At 38.6% G+C, this 22,880-nt stretch overlaps 1 protein-coding gene across 4 annotated transcripts in view; it reads left to right on the top strand.

Moving 5' to 3' along the window:
• Positions 1-22,880, top strand: part of Adgrg6 (adhesion G protein-coupled receptor G6) — a 137,130-nt gene that overhangs the window by 7,695 nt on the left and 106,555 nt on the right. For all 4 annotated transcript variants that reach the window (XM_021221270.2, XM_029533169.1, XM_029533168.1 and 1 more), the window contains exon 2: positions 2,090-2,190. In XM_021221270.2, coding sequence (XP_021076929.1) covers positions 2,090-2,190 — 101 coding nt within the window. The remainder of the gene's footprint in view (positions 1-2,089; positions 2,191-22,880) is intronic.

Raw genomic sequence — 22,880 nt, 5'->3', positions numbered from 1 at the left:
TCTCTCTCTCTCTCTCTCTCTCTCTCTCTCTTTCCCTTTCTTTGAGACAAGATTTTTCAGTTCCCTGGCTGGTCTGAAAGTCACTCCATAGACAACCTAGCTTTAAACTCACAGAAATCTACCAGTGTCTGCCTCCTGAGCACTGGTATTAGAGGTGTGTGCTACCACACCCAGCTCTAGTTTTACTTCTTAATGAATGATGCTTTATTTGTGGAATGACTTGAATATTTACTCATCTTATTAAGAAATATCTACCATATATAGTCTTGTAAGGAAGTTGTAACCACACGTATGGTGATGAAATATTCTGAAAATACCCCTTATATTCTAAGAACTTTTGCTGGAGCTCACAGCCAGAGTTAGTAATAAATACACCTTGAGGTCATATGTACCAGGTGTACCATCCTACCGTGTATCAGCCTGTTTGTTTAACCTGCCTTTTAGAGAATGACATAACAACCTTCCTTAGTTGCCTTGGCTTTCGCTTGTAGTTAGCTTTCATAGCCTCAGCCAGTGTATAGCTGAAATTCTAAATTATGGACTCCTCTGTGCCCCAGCTCAGAACAGTGCAAGACAATAATTTGCTGAAAGCAGAAAATACACAACTTAAAAACAGCTTCCTAAAATCTACAGTAGAGGTTGAAAGCAACCATTTATGGATGTTAGTTGATAAACAATGGTTTTTGATGGCTGGGTCAGTTGGGGTCAGTTAGGGCCAGTGACTTAATCTCTTGTAAAACTCTGTTAAAGATTTCTTCTGAAAAGCATCCCATTCTTTCCCCCATGTGATGCTTTCTATGCCATTCAATAGGGACAGATACCACTCATTCTCAGACACACCAGACACACACACAAACACACATAGATACGCCGACAGAATCAGACACGGGGTGGAAACAGACACAGGAACAAATAGATTCACAAAACAGCCTCCGGGCAGACACAGATTCTGACTCAGGCAAGAGATAGTCAAGAGACAGAAGACACAGGGAGCACAAAATAGAGTTAAATCTGGACCTGTACAGTGTACATGTAACAAATAAAACGGATGAAATTACGTATGTGTGTATGCATGTGCAAATATGTATAGGTGCATGTGTGTGTGTCTGAGTATGTGTGTATGTGGTCAGTGGGTATGTGTACATGTCCATTCATGACATGCAAGCGCCTGTAAAAGCCATAGGTCAGCATCCTTAGTCACTGTCCACCTCAGTTTTTGGTCAGTCTTGCAGGTCAAGGTCCTTCAGTCTGCATTTCCTCCCCACTGGAATTATAGAACTGCCTGCCTTTTTTTGTTTGTTTGTTTGATTTTTTGAAGTTTCCATGTTGCTTTATTAGATATTTTCTTTATTTACATTTCAAATGCTATCCCCAAAGTCCCCAACCCCATTCCCCTACCCACCAACTCCCACTTCTTGGCCCTGGCATTCCCTTGTGCTGGGTCATATAAAGTTTGCAAAACCAAGGGGCCTCTCTTCCCAGTGATGGCTGATTAGGCCATCTTCAGCTACATATGCAGCTAGAGACACGAGCTCAGGGGATACTGGTTAGTTCATATTGTTGTTCCACCTACAGGGTTGCAGCCCCCTTCAGNTCCTTGGGTACTTTCTCTAGCTCCTCCATTGGGGNCCCTGTGTTCCATCCAATAGCTGNCTGTGAGCATCCACTTCTGTGTTTGCCNGGCACTGGCATAGCCTCACAAGAGGCCGCTTTATCAGCTGCCTGCCTTTTTATGGGCCCTGGGGATCTAATTCAGGTCCCTAAGCTTTTTATGGGCACTGGAGATCCAAATTTACGTCCCTAGGCTTGCCCACCAAATTTTTAGCTAACTCCTGAAGCATTTAGTTTCTTTCTCTTCACATGTAGGGGACAATTTCGTCCTTGCTACCTTTTAAGAGTCTAAGGATGTAGTTAGAACACTTGCTTTGACCCAAGTTCTATCCCTTCTATATTAAGCTCATTATTTGAAAACAAGCCTAAAACATGCTCTACATTCGGTCCTTTCTGAGAGCCATACTTAGCGTGATCTGTTTTAATGCCTTAATGAAGAGTGTCTGTCCTGACTGTGACTTTCTGTCATTAATTGCAGGATGTTGGACACACATGGGAAGAGGTGCGGCCATTGGAGACTGAAGCCAAGTTCCCTGCTGTTCTTGCTTGTTTTATGTGTTACCTGTGTTCCTCGCTCAGGTAGGACTCTCTTCACAGCCGGATTAGTAAGGATTTCACTGTAAACTTTGGATTGTCCATTTTATCGAAATGACCTTAACTCTTTTTTTTCATCTTCTCTCATATATGAGAGCTCACATACTGACCACAGTTTCTCCTCCCTCTTCTCCTCCTTGTCCCTTCTTAACCTCACCTCTCCTCCATCCACTCCTCTTCCGGAAGGGCAGGCCTTCCAGGGATTTCAACCAAACATGAGATATCAAGTGGCAAAAAGACTAGACATCTGCCCTCAGGTGAGGGTTAGCCAAGGCAACCCAGTAGGATAGAAAAGCTCCCCAAAGCAGCCGAAACCGTCACAGACAGCACCCCGCTCCCACGGTTAGGGGTGCCACAAGAAGACGAAGCTACACAACCATAGCGTATATGCAGAAGGTCTAGGTCAGATGCTTGCAGCTCAGGCTCAGTGATGGTTAGTTCAGTCTCCATGAGCCCTGGGGAATCCTGGGTAGTTAATTCTATGGGTTTTCTCAGACAGGAAATTACCTTACCCTTAATAGCTACATCCCTTCCTCTCATTTCACATCCTTCTAACTTTGCCTTTGGCCTCTGGTCTCCATCTTCCATCTCCTTCCAGGTCTATGTGAATTCTATCATGGCCACCGTTGTTCTGATTCCTAATGAGTTTTTTTTTTTGTTTTTTTGTTTTTTTTTTAAGAGTTATTTATTATTATACATAAGTCCACTGTAACTGACTTCAGACAGACCAGAAGAGGGCACCAGATCTCATTATGGGTGGTTGTGAGCCACCATGTGGTTGCTGGGATTTGAACTCAGGACCTCTGGAAGAGCAGTCAGTGCTCTTACCCGCTGAGCCATCTCACCAGCCCTAATGAGCTTTTTCAATCTTTGCTGTCTTCCTTTGGATTTTATTTGTTTATTTAGCCTATAGTGAGTGACAGACAACCATATAACTGACCGGGAAAAGGTATTGGCTGTTTCTTCTGTTGAATAAATCTGCTGCACATAACTTTCCTTTCCAGTTTTCATACAGTCATTTACAGAAAATGTAGACTTTGCCAATTTTCATCAATCCTGACTTGATGAACATTTTGCAATATGGATTTTTGCAATTTTCAATGAAGGGATTTAAAATTATGCTTTTTAGTTCACAGTTTGCTTATATTATGGGATATGAAAAAGTTTATTTTATCTCTGCGTCTTTTTTTAAAATTAAAACATTTATTTCTTGCGATTGAGCTTTTCCTTAATCTTTGAACTAGGATTCTTTAGATGTTGAAAATTACATTTTTATAAATAGTCCCATAAGTAGGCCAACTAGACTGTGCCATGTGAACAGTGATTTAAAAGAAATTGTTACCTTGAAGCTTGTCTATTAAGTTCACTGTTTATTTATTTATTTTTTCTTGTTACACTCACTTCATCACATTTCCCATTTAAATAGGGCTGGCTAAAAGGTCAATTAACAAAGTAATTTAATTTTTATGTGACATGACTCAGGACTTAATCAGGATTGTTCAGGTTCACATTATTATGTATGCTCGTGTAAATGATACATTTGAGGAATCCTTGAAATACATTATGCACCAAAACTGCTTACTCATGAATCAAGGACCCTCAGTTTGTTCTCAGCATACAGAGAATATTTTTTTTTCCGAGTCAAGAGTTTTCAGCTACTCGCTTGGAAAATCCCTGGCACTTTTTAAAAAGCTTTTTAAACAAAACTGATTTCTGGGTGCATTTTTGTGTGTGTTCTTTAGAATATCTGTGTAAAGTCAGGCTTTCTGTTTCTTAGTCATTGCCAAAAGAAAGTGCTTTAAGAAGATCTGAAAGCAAAACGTGGATGGAATTTCAGTGATGTATAGCGCTGAACTATTTCTTAACCTTGGAAGTGGTTTTTCAAGAACCAGTTGGATGATGTAAGATAAATTATGATGTGAAAATTAGTTGAGGTCTGTTTACTTTCGTTTCTGTGAGGTCATGCGTTTGTAAACTTTCAACGTTTCTGCAAACCAGTGTACCTCAAATTGGGCCCCTGCGTTTTTACATCTCATCATTCTAATTGATGTATGCGCATTCCCGAATTTTTGTCTTTTGAATAAGTGGAATCAAACTTATACTTTAAAGTAAATTAAAATAAGTCAACCAGGCTGGGACTGGGGCTGAGGCTAGAGACGCTTAGGGGTGTTCAGGCTGTTAGAAGGCACCCACATATGAGACAAGGCAGTCACAAGTTCATCTGAAGTGATTCTCTGGCCCCAAGTGTCTATGCTTTTAACAAACATCTCTATTGCCTTGCCCCTAGAATACATCAAATACAGTTTCTTTGCTCAGAGGGCTCTGTATTTGCTTTTCTCTAGCCTTCTCTTATTCACTGTGCCAAAACCTCACACATAAATGGCTGAACTCCCGCCTGCCCTCCCCCACATACTGTAGATGTATTAGGGATATTTGGATATATGAAATTCTTGCCTTGATTACTAACTCAACAGTGGCATTTCTTAAAAAGAACTCAGATGTTTCAAAGTGGTTCTGAATACCGCTTTAGAGAAACTTAACTCTCAGTCTTGCCATTTAGAAAAGTGAGCTTCACACTGTATTTGATGAGAACACTTAGTGCTTAACTGTACTGTCCCTTATGTCCACATTCCAACCTTTCACAGCTTTGTATGTGACTAGACCATCTTACATTCTGGGGATTCTTAATGGCATTTTGATGCTAATATCTCCTAAGTCCTCACCTTCAGTCTAGAGTCGTCTCTCTGTTAGCTGGTGGGTTTCTCCCTTAGATTTATAATACCTCTAAGATTTTACATGTGGAAATTAATTTTGTAGTAGTATAGTAATCCCTTGTAATAGTCCCTTGTCTATTTCTTTGTCAGCCTCTACAAGCCCCCAGACCCCATTAGGTTCTGTCAATCTTCACTGTTTCTTAGGCAAACATCTGTTCTTTGACTTTACCTTCTCATCAGAATCTTCCTTTAATCTCCACGTTCTAAGACTAGGTCTGCTTCTTCTTATGTTCTTGCCTGTGTACTTGCTCCTCTATGAGAGTGATTCTCAACCTTCTTGATGATGCAACCTTTTAATACAGTTCCTGTTGTTGTGACTCCCAGCCATAAAATTATTTTGTTGCTACTTAATAACTGTAATTTTGCTACATTATAAATTGTAATGTAAATATCTGTGTTTTCTAAAGGTCTTAGGCAAACCCTGTGAAAGCCCCGTCCTCCAAAGGGGCGTCAACCTACTAGGTTGAGAAACATTGCTCTATCAGACGATGCCTTCTCAACTCACAGTTCAGAGGATCCCCAGTCTCGTTCTTTCCTATTACCCTGGATAGTAATCTACACTTACTGGAAAAATTTCATTGCAAATGTGTTGCTACTTCAATTGTATCAGCTAGTGTGGATGACTGACATATTCTTTAGACTATTAAAATTGATAGTTCAAAGGAGTAATATTAGCACTCATACTTTATATGTCAGAAAGGCAACATCAACAGTCTTAGTAGGTAGCTTAACAATATGCCTTCAAGGAAAAAACCAATTATTTAAAGTAATATATGAAAAACAACTCATTGGCTCTTGATTCATGATGGGTATAACAGTAAGAACTACAACAAAGTAATATCTGGACATGTTAACTGGTCCCATATAAATGAAACTTCAAACGATAAAATGTGATTTCTTTTTTACACTCCAGCTTATCAACTGTTAAAATAGTTGGTAGTAAAGCTGAAGTTGTTGGGAAAACAACACTATTAGTTCCCTTTCAACAAAGTGATTAACAAATACATCATAAAATTTGAGGTGTGGACTGTCTTTGGATAGGAATTCTACACACAGGTATCTGCCCTATAAAAATTTAAAAAAATGCATGTGTCGAGATATGTGTTAATGTAACAGCTAGCAATTGGAAAATGCTAATTGTTCATCAGCCAATGGTTATATAAATCATTTTACATCATGCTATGAAAGACCACAGAGTTCTTAAAAACAATGAGGTAAAACCATGCATACTGGTTTACTATAATGGCTAGTCTGAGGTAATAATGTGGAATGAGAAATCAAATTATAGAGGAATATGAAATTATCTCACATTCTAATGGGTCATATTAGAGAAGTGGGACATTCTATATCTATATGTTTATGCGACTCCATAAACACAATTAAACAACAAACAGAGACCAAGCTTTCAGAATGAGTAATCTCTGGGGAAAGGAGAAGGCACAGTTTACATACTTATAGATTTAAAAAAATAATTAAACTTGCTTTTTCCTTACTGTATGTTGTGGGGGCACGGACAGATGGGCATCAGAGGGTAGCTTGTGAGAATCTGTCTTCTTCCACTTTGTGGTCCTTGGGAGTAGAACTCAGGTTCTACTCCCGACTTCACCAAGTGTCTTTGCTCCCTGAGACATAATACTGTTACAAATGTTTTGTTTTTATAACAAGCATGTATTAGTTCTGTGATCTGAAGAAAACTTGGTAAGCTTTGTCGCTGTTTTGATTTAATGAGCCACACAAAAACTGGTCAGAATGTTTAAGCAAATGACTAATTTTCCGAGTCACTGAGCTGCTACTCTTTCTTTGCTTGAAGATTCTTAGACATGCTTCAGATCATAACTTCCTTTTATGCATGACACTCTGTGACTCTGAAGATAAATAATGATATAAAAGCAGGCAGAAATTATGGCTTCAAGTAGAGTAGGGGAACAAACAGCTGTAAGCCAACAAATTCCTAAGCAACCAAAAGTCGGTTTCCACACAGATAGACTTAGTCATGAGCACTGGGGGAGGAGCCTCCCTTCTCCCCTGAAAACCAGTAGTATCAGCAGGTTGGTGTTCTGATATCCATGAGACATCAGCGACAGAAAGGGGAAGTAATTATGAAAGTAAATTTGGCACCAAATGCTGGGTACTTTCTGTCCCCGAGTACGACACAGTTCTAAAAGGCAGGCGACTAGACAAATAACAAAATGTATGCTTTCTGTTCTTGCTTGAGTCTTAACGTTTACATGCTTTTAGATCGAGCAAGTGGAATCTAGTATCTATTGTGATGAAGTCCGCATTTATAGGAAACTGATACTGCACATATTTTTAAGACATGATCCAAAATGTCCAGAGAAATAATCATTATATACATCTTCAAAAATTTAAGCCACTTATGTCTTCATGTGTAAGTAGAGTTGCTCAATGATTTTGCAGGCCCTGATACATATGTTGGAAATGTACTAATGTTTCAGTCAATGGCAAGGCGCTCTGACTTTTTTTAGAAACTTTCAGCCAAAGGACTGAGAAGACCATTACCCCATCTCACGTTTCAGATGAAAAGAGCCAATGTAGTTGAACAAATAGACCATAGGCAGTGGAGTCTGGTGAAGTCTAACGGGTAATCCTACAGGAAAAGTTGCAACGTCAATTATTTAAACATGGAATGAACGTGACTTATTTCTTACTGTAGTGACAGTCCCTAGTGGATAACCAGTATGATGGAGTTCCCCAGTGAGATTGACATGACATACATGGTGTCACAGAGATCTGAATGCTGACATAGAGTCCTACCGTCCCTGGTCAGGTCAAGCTTGCCTTATTCTGAGTGTTATTATTTAGAAATAATTTATACCCAGAACTATTTAGACAATAAGAATCAGAACATGGATGATACATTCAAAAACATACCCCAGTGCTCTTTCTGCCAATCGTAAGCTGTTGCTCTCTTTGGGGGGGCACCTGCAAACATGCTTCTCAGGCATGACACATTTGCTTTTGTGTGTCACTTCCATTTATTTTTAAGCAAAAGCTCTTTCCACTTCAAAGAGAATGAGGCTTGAGGGGAAGGCTCGGTTGGTAAAATGTTTGCTACAAAAGCAGGAAGACTTGAGTGTGTATGCCTGGCACTCAGGTGGAAGGTGAATATGGAGGTATCTCTCTAGACCCTGGGAAGGCAGAGGCAGGAGGATTCTCTGAGTATTTTTGGTCAGTGAGTTTAGCCAAACTTGTGAGCTCCTGATATACTGGGCGACAATTTGTCAGAAAATGACATAGACAAAAATTGAGGCAGACACAAGACATCCATCTCTACAAGCATGCATGCACAGGTACTGGTTTTAGTTAAGGATTTTCTCTGACGTGCCATTCCATTCAATCTGACAGTATCATTTGGTACAGAGAACTAGACCTAGAGATGGACAAACAGGTTACTTTCTTGTACAAAATAAACTTGGCAGACTCTAGACTTTCCTTTTGACACTGTTCTCACTGAGGTTGTAATATCATGGCTCTCAGGAAGTAAAGAATGTGGAAAAGAGTAACGGAAAGGAACCAAAGAGAGAAAACACAGGCCAGATTTTAAAAGCAAATATAGTTTAAAGGAAAAACATTGGTGGTCAAATGAGAAAATATACTTACCCCATCATGACTGCTAAAGTCACATAAATATTCTCTCTCCAGCATTGAGCTATAACAGTTTAACGCCTGGAAAGAAAACAAGGCTGTCGGTGGCCAAATGGGTTTGCCTGTCACCAGATCATACTAGCCTTAACCTTAAATCTTTCCACGAGCAGTGAAGTAGCTCAATAGGAGCTGTGTAATGTAGTGACTTTGTAGTTGAAGCTCATTTTGTTGCTAAAGAATTCCTAATGGTATTTTCAATCATTTGAAGAATATTTTCTTAAGAACACAGTTCAATTTATTATGTATTTATGTTGAGATATCCCGATTTATAGTCATTCCCAAATATGCTTCATCCACGTTTGTGGTTTAGAAATCATCTGCTTTAAAAGTAACTACAAATTTTCCTTCAAAACCTCAACTACTGTGAATCTAAAGCAATGGACCCGGTAACAATTTTTACTACAAGCCTGGTGCCTCTGGCTTAGAAAAACAGAAGAGCCCCAGAAGCTCATGGAGAGCACGAATTCAATCCATTTAAATAATCAGGCACCTTTCATCAACTATGTGATTACACTAGTCATTGTTCTTTGATTTAGACAGGCCATAAGAATGGACAAATGCTTATAATGTATGCAACTCTCCTTTTAGAGGAACCTTTCTCTGACTAAAACTTTGAAGACTATCATTAATGTAAAACACATATCTGGAAAAGGGAAAGTACTTCAAATATGAATCTACATTATTCTCTGCTGTTGTGTGTGTTAGTTAGGGTTTTACTACTACTAACAGATACCATGACCAAAGCAACTCTTATAAGGACAGCATTTAATTAGGGCTGGCTTACAGGCTCAGAGGTTCAGTCCATTATCAAGGTAGGGCACAAGGTAGGTAGCATCCAGTCAGGCATGGTGTAAGAGGAGCTGAGAGTTCAACCTCTTGTCGTGAAGGCAAACAGGAGAAGACTGGCTTCTAGACAGCTAGAATGAGAGTCTTAAAGCCCACACCCACTGTGACACACTTCCTCCTGAAAGGCCACACCTCCAAAGAGTGCTACTCCCTGGGCCAAATATATTCAAACCACCACAGTGTACATTCATAGTTTCTTCTGTCCTACCCTCTTTTGTTTGCTTACCTCTTGACTGTAAGTCCAGAACTTATGTATGTATATCACACAACATTAGTACTAGCCTCTGCTGAGGATAAAGAATGGCTTTGGCAAGTTGAGAAAGTTCTGAGAAAAATTAAAGGTGAAAAACAGTGAGGTTTCTCTGGTCAAAAGGGTATTACTGGCTATAGTAATGGTGCTAGAGGAAGAAATCCAGGGCTTCAGAGATTATCTGCCCTTGTGTTATACCTTTACCCTCCTCGGAGTCTCCTAGGCGGATGATGTATACCAGTTGCTCTCTGGCTGGCTCTACAGAAGTGTAAGTTTTCTGTTTAGACTCCTAATTTCACCTCTTGAGAATAGTGAACCAAAGGTCTGTTGTTTCAGAGAAGGTCATGACCTCAAAATTTCTGTTTCAGTGTTCAAGTGGAGCCTTAACATTTCACCAGACACTAAGTTGTGGGGTTTTTTTTTTTTCTTCAGTAAGCTTTGTTAAGATGATGTAGCACCTTTGATTTTCATTTTTATAAGGCTGATGTCATAGTCGGTGTGTGCTTAAATGCTCACACTGCTTCTCATTTCCTGACTTGTGTTCGCATGTCTTCTACTTGCATAGCCGAGATGCCTGCCTCTTCTGGAGCCAGGCCAGAAGAAACTATTCTATGGATTCTAAGTCATTTCTCCTCTTTTAAGGTGGTGCCTGTTTGCAAACATGACACTATTCAGATTGCTCCACAGTTAGGGACCTGCTTCAGAGGACCTGAGTTGCTTTCTAAGCTGGTGTATTGAGATTTTGGATTTCTCTTAGCAAGGTGAGCTTAGTTTGTCTAAGAGCTAAGTGTATGTCTAAGAGCCTCCTCCTTCCCCCACTCCTAAATGTTTCAAAGTAAATATTGATAATCACAAACTTTAAAAGCTAGAGTCTGTGTCATACCATCCTAGGAGAGCTCTCTGTCCTTTCCTTTCCTTCGTCTCCCTTCTTCCCTTTTTTTTCCCCCAATGGCTCCTTTCTTAGGTGGACATAGCTACATCATAATCTTATAGGGAAACTGACAGGGGACACAAATAGTAGGCTGCGGGCTGACATGTGATTTACTAAAATTGCAAACATGACATCAACTGATGACAGAAGACATGTCAGAAAGGTTTTCACAGAGGGAATAATATAAAATAGTCTTCCAGTAAGGGCTATGAACAAAACAGTTAAAAGTTGATAATGCCTTCAGCACTGGGCATGCTAACAGATTTTTTTCCAGTTGAATTGACTGGCTGGCTGTAGAACTGTGCTCTGGGGGTGAATTATATCTACTGACTGTCAACATGACCTTGACTGATATCAGGGAGCAGCCCAAGAGTGGGTGTGGCATGGGAGAAGGGGAATCCGTGTTGGGAATGGGCTAGGGCAAATGTAGATGCAATGAAAAGGAATTTCTAGAAACAGGAGGAAGAGACATGGAAGTAAGGCTCCATGGAGGGAAGTATTATTTATGATGTTGGAGAGAACTATATACCTTCAAGGAACAAAGGCATATTACACTTTTTCAAAATGTAAAACTGTTGGACTTTAGGACAGTGTGAATTACGTGAATGAGCATCAAGAAATTTGTGGATGACCGAAATTGAATGAGGGAGGATATTTTTTTTCCTGTATCAGTTTCAAGACTAACTAGACTCCTGCATAGCTTGAGCAATTGCAAACATAAGATAAAAGGCCGACTTTGAAATAAAAGTATAACAATGTTTGTTCACAATCACCAACACTTTCTGAATGTATAGAAGCTGGGAGGTACTGCTAATTGACATGGTAAATATCTGCGAGTTACTCAGCTCCTGTTCCTGACGAATCTGAGCAGAGAGGGTTTTGAACTAGTGATGTAGAGTAGTTTCTGTTTTATTTTATGTTTTTTGGATCAATACTCCAGATGTCACAGGCTTAAAACTTGGCTTCAGCTAGGTGACACACCCCTGTCATACCAGCAGACTTGGGAGGCTGAAGCAGGAGAATTATTACTAGGATGGGTTGAGCTAAAGCATACCGTTTCCTAAAAATAAAATAAAATAAAATAAAATAAAATAAAATAAAATAAAATAAAATAAAATAAAAAAATGATAAGATAAGAAAAGAAAAAGCAAAAGCTTCCATGTTGCTCATTTAGTGACTGAATATAACATGACGCTACTTAAAATTCCCCTGTAAGTTGAGAAAGGATTCTGTGAATTGGTTTGCTGTGATATACTCTGATCTTTTTAAAGAATATTTTAAAAAAGATTTTGAATTTATAATATAATTACATCATTTCCTCCTCTCCTTTCCTCCATATAAACCGTTCTAAGTATATGTACTAATCCCTTCGCCCTCTTTCAAATTCCTGGCCTCTTTTTCTTTAATCGTTACTTACACACACACACACACACACACACACAAACCAACCCCCTCAATTTATACGTTAATTGTGTTTTCAGGGCTGATCCCTTGGTATCAGATAACCATTGGTGTGCTTCATTCTGGGGAAAACTATTTCTTCTGCTCTCAACATCCCTTAGTTTTCTTTAGTCCGTTGTGTACGGTTGAGGCCTCATAAACTTCCCTCCATTCAGATTAGCATGTCTGCTGGTGTTGTCCTTGTTCAGGTCATGTTTAGGCAGCCATGCTGGTGAGATTCATTGCTATAGCTTCTGAAATGGTATCTATATACATACATACATGTATATGTATATATATAATATACATATATATGTATATTTCTCCATGATTTCACACATATATACACATTTTAAATGTATTTCATACACACACACACACACACACACACACACACACATACATCACACACACACGCACACATACATATGAAAGTATGAAATTTGCAGGTAAATGGGTAGAACTAGAAAAGATTACATTGGGTGACATAACCCAGACCTAGAGAGACGAACATTGCATGTTCTACCTCATCTGAGGCTCCAAGCACAAAATCTTTAGATGAGAGCACATAGCCTGGAGTAACTGCAGAAACCAGGAAAGTAAAATGGAAGCAGTGCAGGGGGAGAGGGGAATAGCAAAGTACAAGTGGTTTGAGGCTGGTAGTTGGGGAAGTAGGAGGGCTCTAACTAGGGATGGGAAGGGATACACACTGAATAAAGGGAAGAAGGCAGAACAACAGTAGGGATGTCCGGAAATGTCATACTCTTAACTATCTTCCCAAACATACCTATAATGCATGGAAGCTGGTATATAAGTATACATTTATGTTTGAAATGAAAATCTCCCACGAGCCATAGACTATCTTACGAAGCCTCAGCAGCAGGCAGAGTTCTTCGTTTAAGCTGGTCAGGGTTGCCCACAGGTTGCCAAAGCACTGTAGGTGACTGCTGCTGCCCTGGTTGTTCTCCAGAGGTGGAAGCTTAAGCCCCTGCTCTTGAAGGACCCCATGAACACTGGACACGAGGCTCCGCAACCCCCGGCTGGATAGTCACATCTCTCTATGAATATATATTAGTGTTGTATCAAATTTTCAAAATGTCATGGTAGCTTTAAAGCTATTTGAAAGTGTTTGGCAGCAATCCCCTAAGGGTGACATCACATGTGGATAGACATCCCCAATAGCTTTCCATGAAGAGAATTTAGGTATCTAACAAGAGACATTTACCAATCATGATTCACTTACATTTTTAAAGATACAAATATTCATAAATTATCAAGTATAGTGGGAAAAGGTGAAGTAAAACTATGTATTGTGTTATTTTTAAAATAGTAGTCTGTTATAAATAATCGAATAAATAAAAATGAAGGCAGATAGCAGTTTAAATTTTTATGATCCAGCAATTTATTCCTTTTCTTACAGAACTGTTTTCAATAAGCAAATATTAATTTCATAAAAATATAAAATCAGTACATATGTCCTGTTCTATAATTTGACATAAATGTAAATATGTTTGTTTTATGAGTATATATGTAATATATATTTATACTGCTCATCTAATCTATTGATTTATATTTTTACAAAAGAAAATAGGTTTAAATAGTGACAATGTTGCTTTTGAAGTGGGAAGTACTGATTTATTTTTACAAGCTTGGCTAAGATTAAAAATATAAAAAACTATCAGTGTTCATGAATATGGATGATAACCATAACTTTGCTAAACTGGTGTGCAAATGTGAAATAGTTTGACCAAGAGAAAAGAGTGGAATAATTTCTTGTAAGTTCAATGCACACATGTGCATGGACACATGCACACACAAACACACACACACTATTGTATCATTTAGTACTTAACTAAACAAAATAAAAGCATTGTTCACAGAAAAGACAACTTTACAAGGATTTCATAATACCATGTTTCATATTATAGTCCCAAGCTGAAAACTATTCAAATTCCCATCAAGTTATAAATGGATAAACAGATTTTATTATTCTCATAAAATACAATGTTATTCAGCACAATTGGAGAGACCTATGGAGACTAGTGGCCATGTGAGCTGTGGATCTTTCAGACATGTTGAATAAAGGAAAAGACACTGAGTACAAACCCTGTGACTCTGCTTCATGTAATACAAGGATAAAATCAGTAAACTGTTGCCTGTGGAGCACATCCGACTGCAAGCAGACTTAGTAAGTTAAAGCTGGGTGTCTGGACGTTCCAAATGGTGGTTACCATGTAATGACACGGGAAATGTATAATGATACAGGAAATATAGTTAATCATCAAATAGTATTCTTAAAATTTGTAATTTTATCACACATATACATGTATATAAAATAGATACCATAAACATACATACATACATATATGTATATATACATATGCATATATGTATATATACCTCAATTTAAGAAATAATTAGATTAGAAAAATGTATTTGAAGTTGGTTTAGTATATAAGAAGTCATTATCCTCAGAATTGTTTGTATTTTACTGTCTCAACCAGGAAGTAAGTTCTAATGACTTTCTAAAGCACAGCTCCTTAGGTGGTGTGTTTTCTTTTGGTCAGCAGGAAATGGATCTCCATCTTTACTGCATTTGCCTTGGTGAGCTTCATCCCCATATGTTCAGTAGTCATGTATAGTGATCGGGGTAGGAACTAACATGTCTGCAAAGGCTAGTGTCTAGCTCAGTGCGAGGCCAAGTGTCTGCGCCACTCTGCCTGGAGACCCTTCCTTCATAGCTTCTTTCTTTTAGTTTAGCAAAAATCGTCTAATAACCAGTGTATCACTTTATTGGTTACATTTTCATATTCCTATAGTAGATTTTTTTCCTGTGAGTTGTCTTATTATGAGGCCAGCAGGTATTTTTAGTTTGTGGAGTTTAATAAAAACCAAAGAGTAAGAGGGGGTGGCCCTGGAACACTCCCTCTGCTTGTTGTTGTTGTACACATGTGTTTGCACATCTGTTGATCTGTTTTTTTCCCCTGCAATGGAACAGTTTACTTACTATAAAGTCATTAATCCTTAAAAAAAAAAAAAAAAAAGCCCATGATCTTTGTAAAAAGTCCACAAATCTCATTGTGAAGTAGATTGATTGCTTAACAAATATAAGGCATGAACCAGAATGTAAATTCCAGTCAAGCACTTGAGAGTTCTGTGTTTAGAGTAGACTGGGCACCTGCTGGGAGCCTGCTGAAGGGTTGTTTGTTCTTTCCTGGATACTAAGTAATGAGTTGAAAGAATCATTCAAGATGGTCTAATTTTTGACAAAAACCTGCCATGAGCAACTCATTCCTAAACGTCATTATTTTCACAATGAGTAGCATAATGAAAATGGAGCCATTGATGGAAGCCAAACAATAAGACATAATCATCAGCTCTTAATATCCATGTCCCAGGTGATCCACAGATTGTAAGAAACAAAAAAGAAAAACAAAAACAAAAAAACCATCTGAACTTGAAAGGCACTGGGTAAATGGTGTAAAAATGTTCTGTGACTAATGCCAGAAATCCCCAAAGTGAAAATGGTGTAGTTACAAAATGATGGCGCTCAGCTTTTATCTCATAGTCAGATCATATTTATGAGTTTCATAATGCTTAAAATTAAGCGAATACAGCAGATACATTGCTATTAGGACCAGTGACGATAGCTTATTGTCATTAACTGTAGGAAATGGTCAGGAAAATGATTTATTCTCATAGAAGTGTGTGTCTGTTATAGGGTATGCAAGACACAGCGGTACCTTGGACCCTAACCTATATGATGAGAAGCCAGGCATGGCTTTTTATTTGTACTTCAGCAGAGTCTTGACAGAAAACTGGAGAAGATGGGGTGCTTAGCCCATAGATTTATTTTCTCTCAGGAAACTGACAAGAGTTAAAAATGTTTTACTCACTTTTATGGTTGCTTATGAAACAAGGGAAAAGACAGGTCTTGGTACTTAACCATAGTTGAAGCCAGGAGTCCTTGCCATTGTGTTTGAACCCTAATTGCAAACTAGCCTTCATTTCATTCATCAAGCCAGGATTTGTGTGTGTGTGTGTGTGTGTGTGTGTGTGTTTGTGTGTGTGTAGATATATTCATTAGACCTCTGGGTTTTCTGTTGTGTATAAATCCTATCCCTGACTCACTATTGATGATTTTTTTCCACTCCATTTACGAAGAGAGGGACAGAAAAATCATTATTTTATGAGACTTACCATAAGTTATTAAAGGTTACATGACAGCATTTAATTCAAATCTTTATCAATAAATTCCATCCTTATAATTTTCTTAGGCCTTAAAGTAAGCCTTTGCATATTTCATGGCTCAAATAGAGATAAGTTTTATTACTGTGATATGAAGTCCAACTTGCAAAAAGAAGTTTGAAAGCAGAAAAATCTAACAATCCTATAAGCCACACCCAGTACCGTTTATACAGAAATTCATGAGAGGATGGATATCAGTCAATCAACTGAAGATGGTTAGGAGTTACTTACTGGAAGATCTCTTTACAGCAGTCTAGGCTCTTCAAGTTAAACTTCCTCCTGACCTCACATGGCATTCATAGCAGAGGCATTTTTCTTTCATACAGAATCAACATTTCAAAGATTATCTCTGACACCTTCTTGGCAGCAATTGTGTGAAATTTAGCCTGCTGCTGATGTGGTAGCTAAAATCTTTTGTTTTGTTTACCTTTTTTTTTTTTAAATGAACTTCATTGTAGTGCAGACCCTTGGTGCTTCTTGTCTTGCCTTACATCCTTACATGAAGGGAGAGACAGATGGTGTTGACACTCTAGCAAGAGTTTTTTTTACTCTAGCAAGAAGCCCCTTTTATATAGTCATTACTTCACGTGTAATTCGCCTGGGAACGTTGACATTTAATATCTGAATTAATGCGAGGCACTTACTGACTAGCATTTGAAGTTGTTCTCTGTCATGGTTTACTGACTAATATTTTCAACATATTTTTATTACTTGAATATAATGTAGAGCATGAACAGATTGGGAAACGTCCCCACCCCCCAACATTCCATGCGCATTCCTGGTTCCATACCATGTTTTTAACCCCTTTTTGCTTCTTTGTAACGAAATAAAATGCTTTCTCATGTTAAGAAACTTCTCAAATACTTTCTTATTCAGGGAGCATGTCAAACAGGGATAGACAGATAAGTAGGTATTTTCTTCTTAATTTCTACCTAGCATCCCATGGTATACAGCATTGTAAAAAATACAGTAAAGTCAAGTACTTTTACAGATCCCTGCTTGCACCCTGTATCCCTTGTGGAATTCCACAAAAAAATCTGCACTTACTGAATGTTTGTTGACAGATTATCCTTCATGAATTTTAATATATTTATGTTTTCGTCCATATTTGTTACTAGGTCTAAAGGTACAGGGTGTGTCTTTATTTTTATATGCTGCATAGAGCAAAGAGAGTCCATTTTCTGTGCTAAGAATGAATTAAAGCAGAGGATATAAATTAAGGGAGACATTGGTAGTAGGGTTAGCCTTTCTACCCATAGACTTGATGTGCATTTAGGCTATACGGGGAGCAGACTTGTTTGACTTACTCAGAGGGCTCTTAATTTTGTTGATCATGTGCCTCGCTATTTTTGTCTATTTATATGTGCAGCTACCATTTAATATCCAAATGAAACTGGTTTTAGAGCCCCAGAGGGGATCAATCTGTAGATGCTCAACTCTGTTATATAAGATGGCACAATATACTTGGGTAGAACTCAAACCCTCCCACATCCTTTAAACCATCTCTAGGTTACTTCATGTGATGTTAATACTATGTAAGAAGTTACAGTATATTATTTAGGGAGTAATAGTCAGATAACAATGTCTGTGTATGTTTAGTACAGGAAAATCTTGTTACATGAATAGTTTTACTCTGTGAGCATTAAGGGACAACTGCACCTGAAGTTATATTAACCTTAAGAAAAATTTCTCAAAGAGTTGATCATATCAGAATGCTGGACTTGCCAACATGTCTACACATGGTCATGAAGTGCCTCCCTGTGTTTCCCTGACTGAGCCATCCCTGAGGCACTGTCTCACTTGCTCCCAGCTCTAGGCCACCTCTTCCTCCTTTCCTGGGAGATCAGACATTCTGGGGCTTCTGTCCAGCCCCACCATCCCTCTCCCAAGAGCTGAGAGTTTAGCAGAATCTTGAGTGAAGTTCCATGGGAGTATGTGGAGTTGGGACTTGAGCTGTTATTAAATTTTTTTAGCTATGTTATGAGTTGGCCTGGGTTTTAACTGAATTTTATATTATCTTCTTGGGGAAAATAATTTTAAAATCGAAATAACCAATTTGAACCACATTTTTTTTGCAACATGATGAGCTAGTATATTTTTAAGTTAGTTTTAAACTTATTAAAGAACATATATAAAAAACATTCTTGCTCTTTCTTTGAATTAAGATTAACATATCCTTTCATTTGCATCATTATTTAGACATATTCTATGCTAATGTTTCATTTTGATGGTTTATTAGATTTCTTTCCACTTAAGTACAAATAAATTCAAATTATAACTTATCTATCTTATAATTAATAAACGTTTTAGTTTTTATAAATAGAGCATTATGGGCTTTTCAAATAAGAAAGTGTTATATCTTTTGATTAGTTGCTGGTAGGAATACATAAAATATAATAAAGGCCAAGGCTTTACATAGTAAGGTGTTCACCATACTGTGTACGGAAGCAAAGCAAGTGACAACTAAGTTTCATTGCTACAGAATGGTTCAACAATGAACCATGGAAAAATTAACTAGAATTGTAAGGTAGAAAGACACAGGTTTGCAATAGGGCATCAATAGTAAATATTAGGTGTACTTTGTTTGCAAAATAGACATGTGTCTCAGTGAAGGGAAGGTGGCATGTAGACATTAAAACAAAGGCAAGGGAATTAACAATATTGACTCTATTAATTTTTCAAAATGTATCTTGAATAATTTTACTTGATTTTTTTAATAAGTTGGAATGGGTGGCAGAAGAACAACAGGGTGTGGCAGGAGAGGAGAGACTCAGGGTGAAACCCTGCATCACTGTTACTAGTGTGAAAGGAGGCAGTTATCAGAGAAAGACTGGACGCCCATCCCTACGCGAGCATCATGTAAGGAAGAGAGCGCAAGAGAGATAAGCCCAGGATCAGTAGATGCTCCATAGAAGACGAGAAGAGGATGCTCTGTAACGATCCTGTTAAGGCTCAGCTGCTCCTGGGGCTTTCCTCTCTTACCCTTGGGAATACTCCCACGCTCCTCCATACATTGTCACCATTCTTTGTCCTTGTCCACCTCACCATTCGGGTCCACTGGGGAATCAGGCATTTTTGACTCTTAACAACAAGACTCCATGTTCTCCATCCCTCTCAGGAGCTGCCAAGAATTTCAGCTTTGTCTGCCCTGTGGTCTCTCAAGCTCTAGTAAAATAGCCATCTTGCTTCTTTCTGAACAGTTTCAAATTTTTGTTAAGAATAATAAGAACGCACAAAAGGGAGCCCCAATACCTGGCAACAAGGACAAGTTAAAAACTCACTTCTTTTCCTCTTCATCCCGTCAAGGAAAAACTGTTTTTCTTACCACCTGGCACCTAATTGTGTGTTTTCCTTTCTTATCCTCGTTGCAAACTGTACGTTTTTAAAGCCCCATATAAGAAACAGATGGGCATTAAAACATAGTTAAAATTCTAGATAGACAATAAACACATCTCACTGTGCCTAATTATTTTCAATAGCATAATTTCTCAGACTTTGGACTGCTTTTGCCTTTGAGTACGGTTCAAGATGGGTGTCACACTGAAACCGCCTGCTCCCTCTGCACACAGAACAAAGTTGTTTTGTTCTTATGTGCCCCCTGACTGTCCACTGAGCTTTTAAATTAATGGTGCAAGAACAAACTCATTCTATGAGACTGAGGTCATCTGTTATCAGGACTTATTAGGTGGAGACAGAGGCCTCATGGCTGATGTGAGCACATCTGCAGAGGAGGGGGGCCATACAGTGGAGCGAGAATGGAGGACTCAGTGTGCATGCACAGATGCAAGGAAGGGAGATGGGGTTGACTGGGGACCCTTTGGAGAAGTTGGGTTTGCGTTTACATACACACACTTTTAATGTACACTTTCTTTTTTTTAACCTTAAGAATCTTCTGAAGACGAATTGACATAGATCATTCTTTCAGAAACTGATAGCATCCAGAAAAATCCTAGTCCATCACTGAATGATTCAGTACCAAATCCTGGGTATTGTGAAAATATTATTTCTCAGCTTGGTCTGATTATGAAAGGCAAGGATCTCATCTTCAGTACTTTTTGGGTATTTGCACTTTGATGTTGCAGAGGCAATGCATTTGTCAGTGGGACATTATGACTTCTCAAAATGTTTTCGGGTTTAAAGCCTCATAAAAAGAGAAGACAAAGCTAATGGAGCCTAATTTCATGGCTGGAAAAAAAAATGAAAAAGAGGAATTATTTTAAAACAATGTTTGCAGCTCTAGAAGGAAGTAAAAAAAAAAAAAAATGGAAGCAGAACTTTCTATGTAACCTAAATCCCCCCAGATTCAAATTTACAAACGGAGTTCACTTTCTGTGGTAGAAAGTGGCGCTTCTGAGCCCAGTATGGAAATCAGTACCAAAAAAAAAAAAAAAAAGATTTCACTTATTACGACCTGTGGTAAACTTCTGCAGCTGAATTCTGTTACTCAATTCAACAAGAACATAAATTTTTAAACATTTAAGGGGAATTGCATTAAGTTTTCTGTGACTGTGTCTTCCATAACCTTGCTTGGAAACACATGCAATCTTCTTTATATTTTTCTCCCTTGTTTCTCTGGAGGATTAAATATCCATGAACTGAAAAGTTCATTATTTCTGTATAAAGTACGTTTTAAAAATGAATTACTCACTGTCCCTTCTGTTTCTTCCTTTGACTTTTAAGGGAGTAGTTGAGTTTAAACACCTCCTTGTAATAATCACTAATTTAAACTAAATAAACAATGGCAAAATAACCATAATTGTAGGGTAGAAACACACAGGTTTGCAATAGCTAAATATTAGGTGTGCCTTGTTAAATTTCTTCAAAGGAAACAGTTGAATTTTAAGGCTAAATCAAACGCGATCAATTTGCTTTGCATATTATTTTGCAGTGTGCCAAAGTAGTTTTTATTTCACCAACTGCTCAGCAGATTATTATGAACACTCTTACACCACAAAAAGGGGGAGTTAATTTATTCTTTTTCGTTTTTGAAATAATTGAGGAGAGATCGACTTTAGGAGCAGTTGATTGACAGCCACGTAGAGTAAAACCAGAATGCAGTTCTTCTGTCTTCCAGTGTACTCACCTCATGCATCCATTCTCTTTAGACCCAAATTCCCAGAGAACCTGCCACTCTCAAGGCATGGCCGGACCACACCACCGAGCCTCACACGATTGGTTTTGATTTTACGTGGCTGGCCAAGAAGAAGAGTGTGATTTCTAAACTTCATTTTAACCCAGCGATTGTTCTCAGCAAAATTTCTTCCATCACACTCCACTTAACGAGTATTGCCAAGGAAATGTTCTGCAGTAGTGGTTCCTTTCCCGGACTTTGAGTTGGTGTGTGTGTGTGGAGCAGGGTGGGACATGCAAATGTCCGTTTACCCACTGAGCCGTCTCCCCAGCTAATATAGCAGAAGTTCTTAAAGTGTGATCTTGACATGAGACGAATGGGTCAGTATCATGGGTGAATTTGGTGGAAAATGCAAATTCTGTAACCTCATCTCGGGCACAGTAAATCAGAAATTTAGGAGTGGGCCACACCAGTCTGCTTTCATCAGCCCTCTGTGTGATTCCCATATATGCTAAAAGTCGGAGGACCACCAATTTAAAACTTTAGTCCCTGCAATTAGGATTTAGACCGAGGATGACTTAATTCCTACCCTCCCTCCCCAGAGTATCTAAGGAACTAATCCAGCACTTATGGTACTTCTGTTATTTATATGTGTGCCCCTCTCTTGGCTATCTGAGACAGTATGGTACAATCTTCAGGATGTGGGCTTCAAAGAGCACCTGTCAGTTATGACACTGGCTTTATTACTTGTAAGTTACAACCACTTAGGGAAGTTACTGCTTGGAAATGATGCTGTGAGAGCCGCAACCTCTTTGGATCACTGTGAGAGAGAAGTGAAGCCACCTAAGATTTTCAGTAGAGTCTGACTCCATGGGAAGCGCCTATGATATTTTAAATATGAATCTTATCATTCAGAGCACGACGATCAGCATACTGAATAAGTAAATATTGTTTTTGAAAATATAATGTTTTTAGCCGGGTGTGGCGGCGCATGCCTTTAATCCCAGCACCCTGGAGGCAGAGGCAGGCGGATTTCTGAGTTCGAGGCCAGCCTGGTCTACAGAGTTAGTTCCAGGACAGCCAAGGCTACACAGAAAAACCCTATCTAGAAAACCAAAAAAACAAAACAAAAAAAAAATTTGTAATGTTTTAATCAAGGACTTTGAAAAAAGATCTTGTGGCGAAACAGCCATCTTAGAAGACTTTCCAGGTACAGCGTGTATGGTCCATGGCTCTTTAGCAAGCGCCTTTCATTCTAAATGTTTATTTTGTCTTAATAAAATTATCTGTTAATAACTAAAGTCAAGCCCCAAAAGAATGTTGTTCTAGATAACTTATTCAAAAGTGATCTTGAGCCGGGCGTGGTGGCGCACGCCTTTAATCCCAGCACTCGGGAGGCAGAGGCAGGCGGATTTCTGAGTTCGAGGCCAGCCTGGTCTACAAAGTGAG

The sequence above is a fragment of the Mus pahari genome, chromosome 21 (genome assembly GCF_900095145.1).
Source record: "Mus pahari chromosome 21, PAHARI_EIJ_v1.1, whole genome shotgun sequence".
Classification (NCBI taxonomy): domain Eukaryota; kingdom Metazoa; phylum Chordata; class Mammalia; order Rodentia; family Muridae; genus Mus; species Mus pahari.
This window is presented reverse-complemented; position numbering and strand designations above follow the sequence as displayed.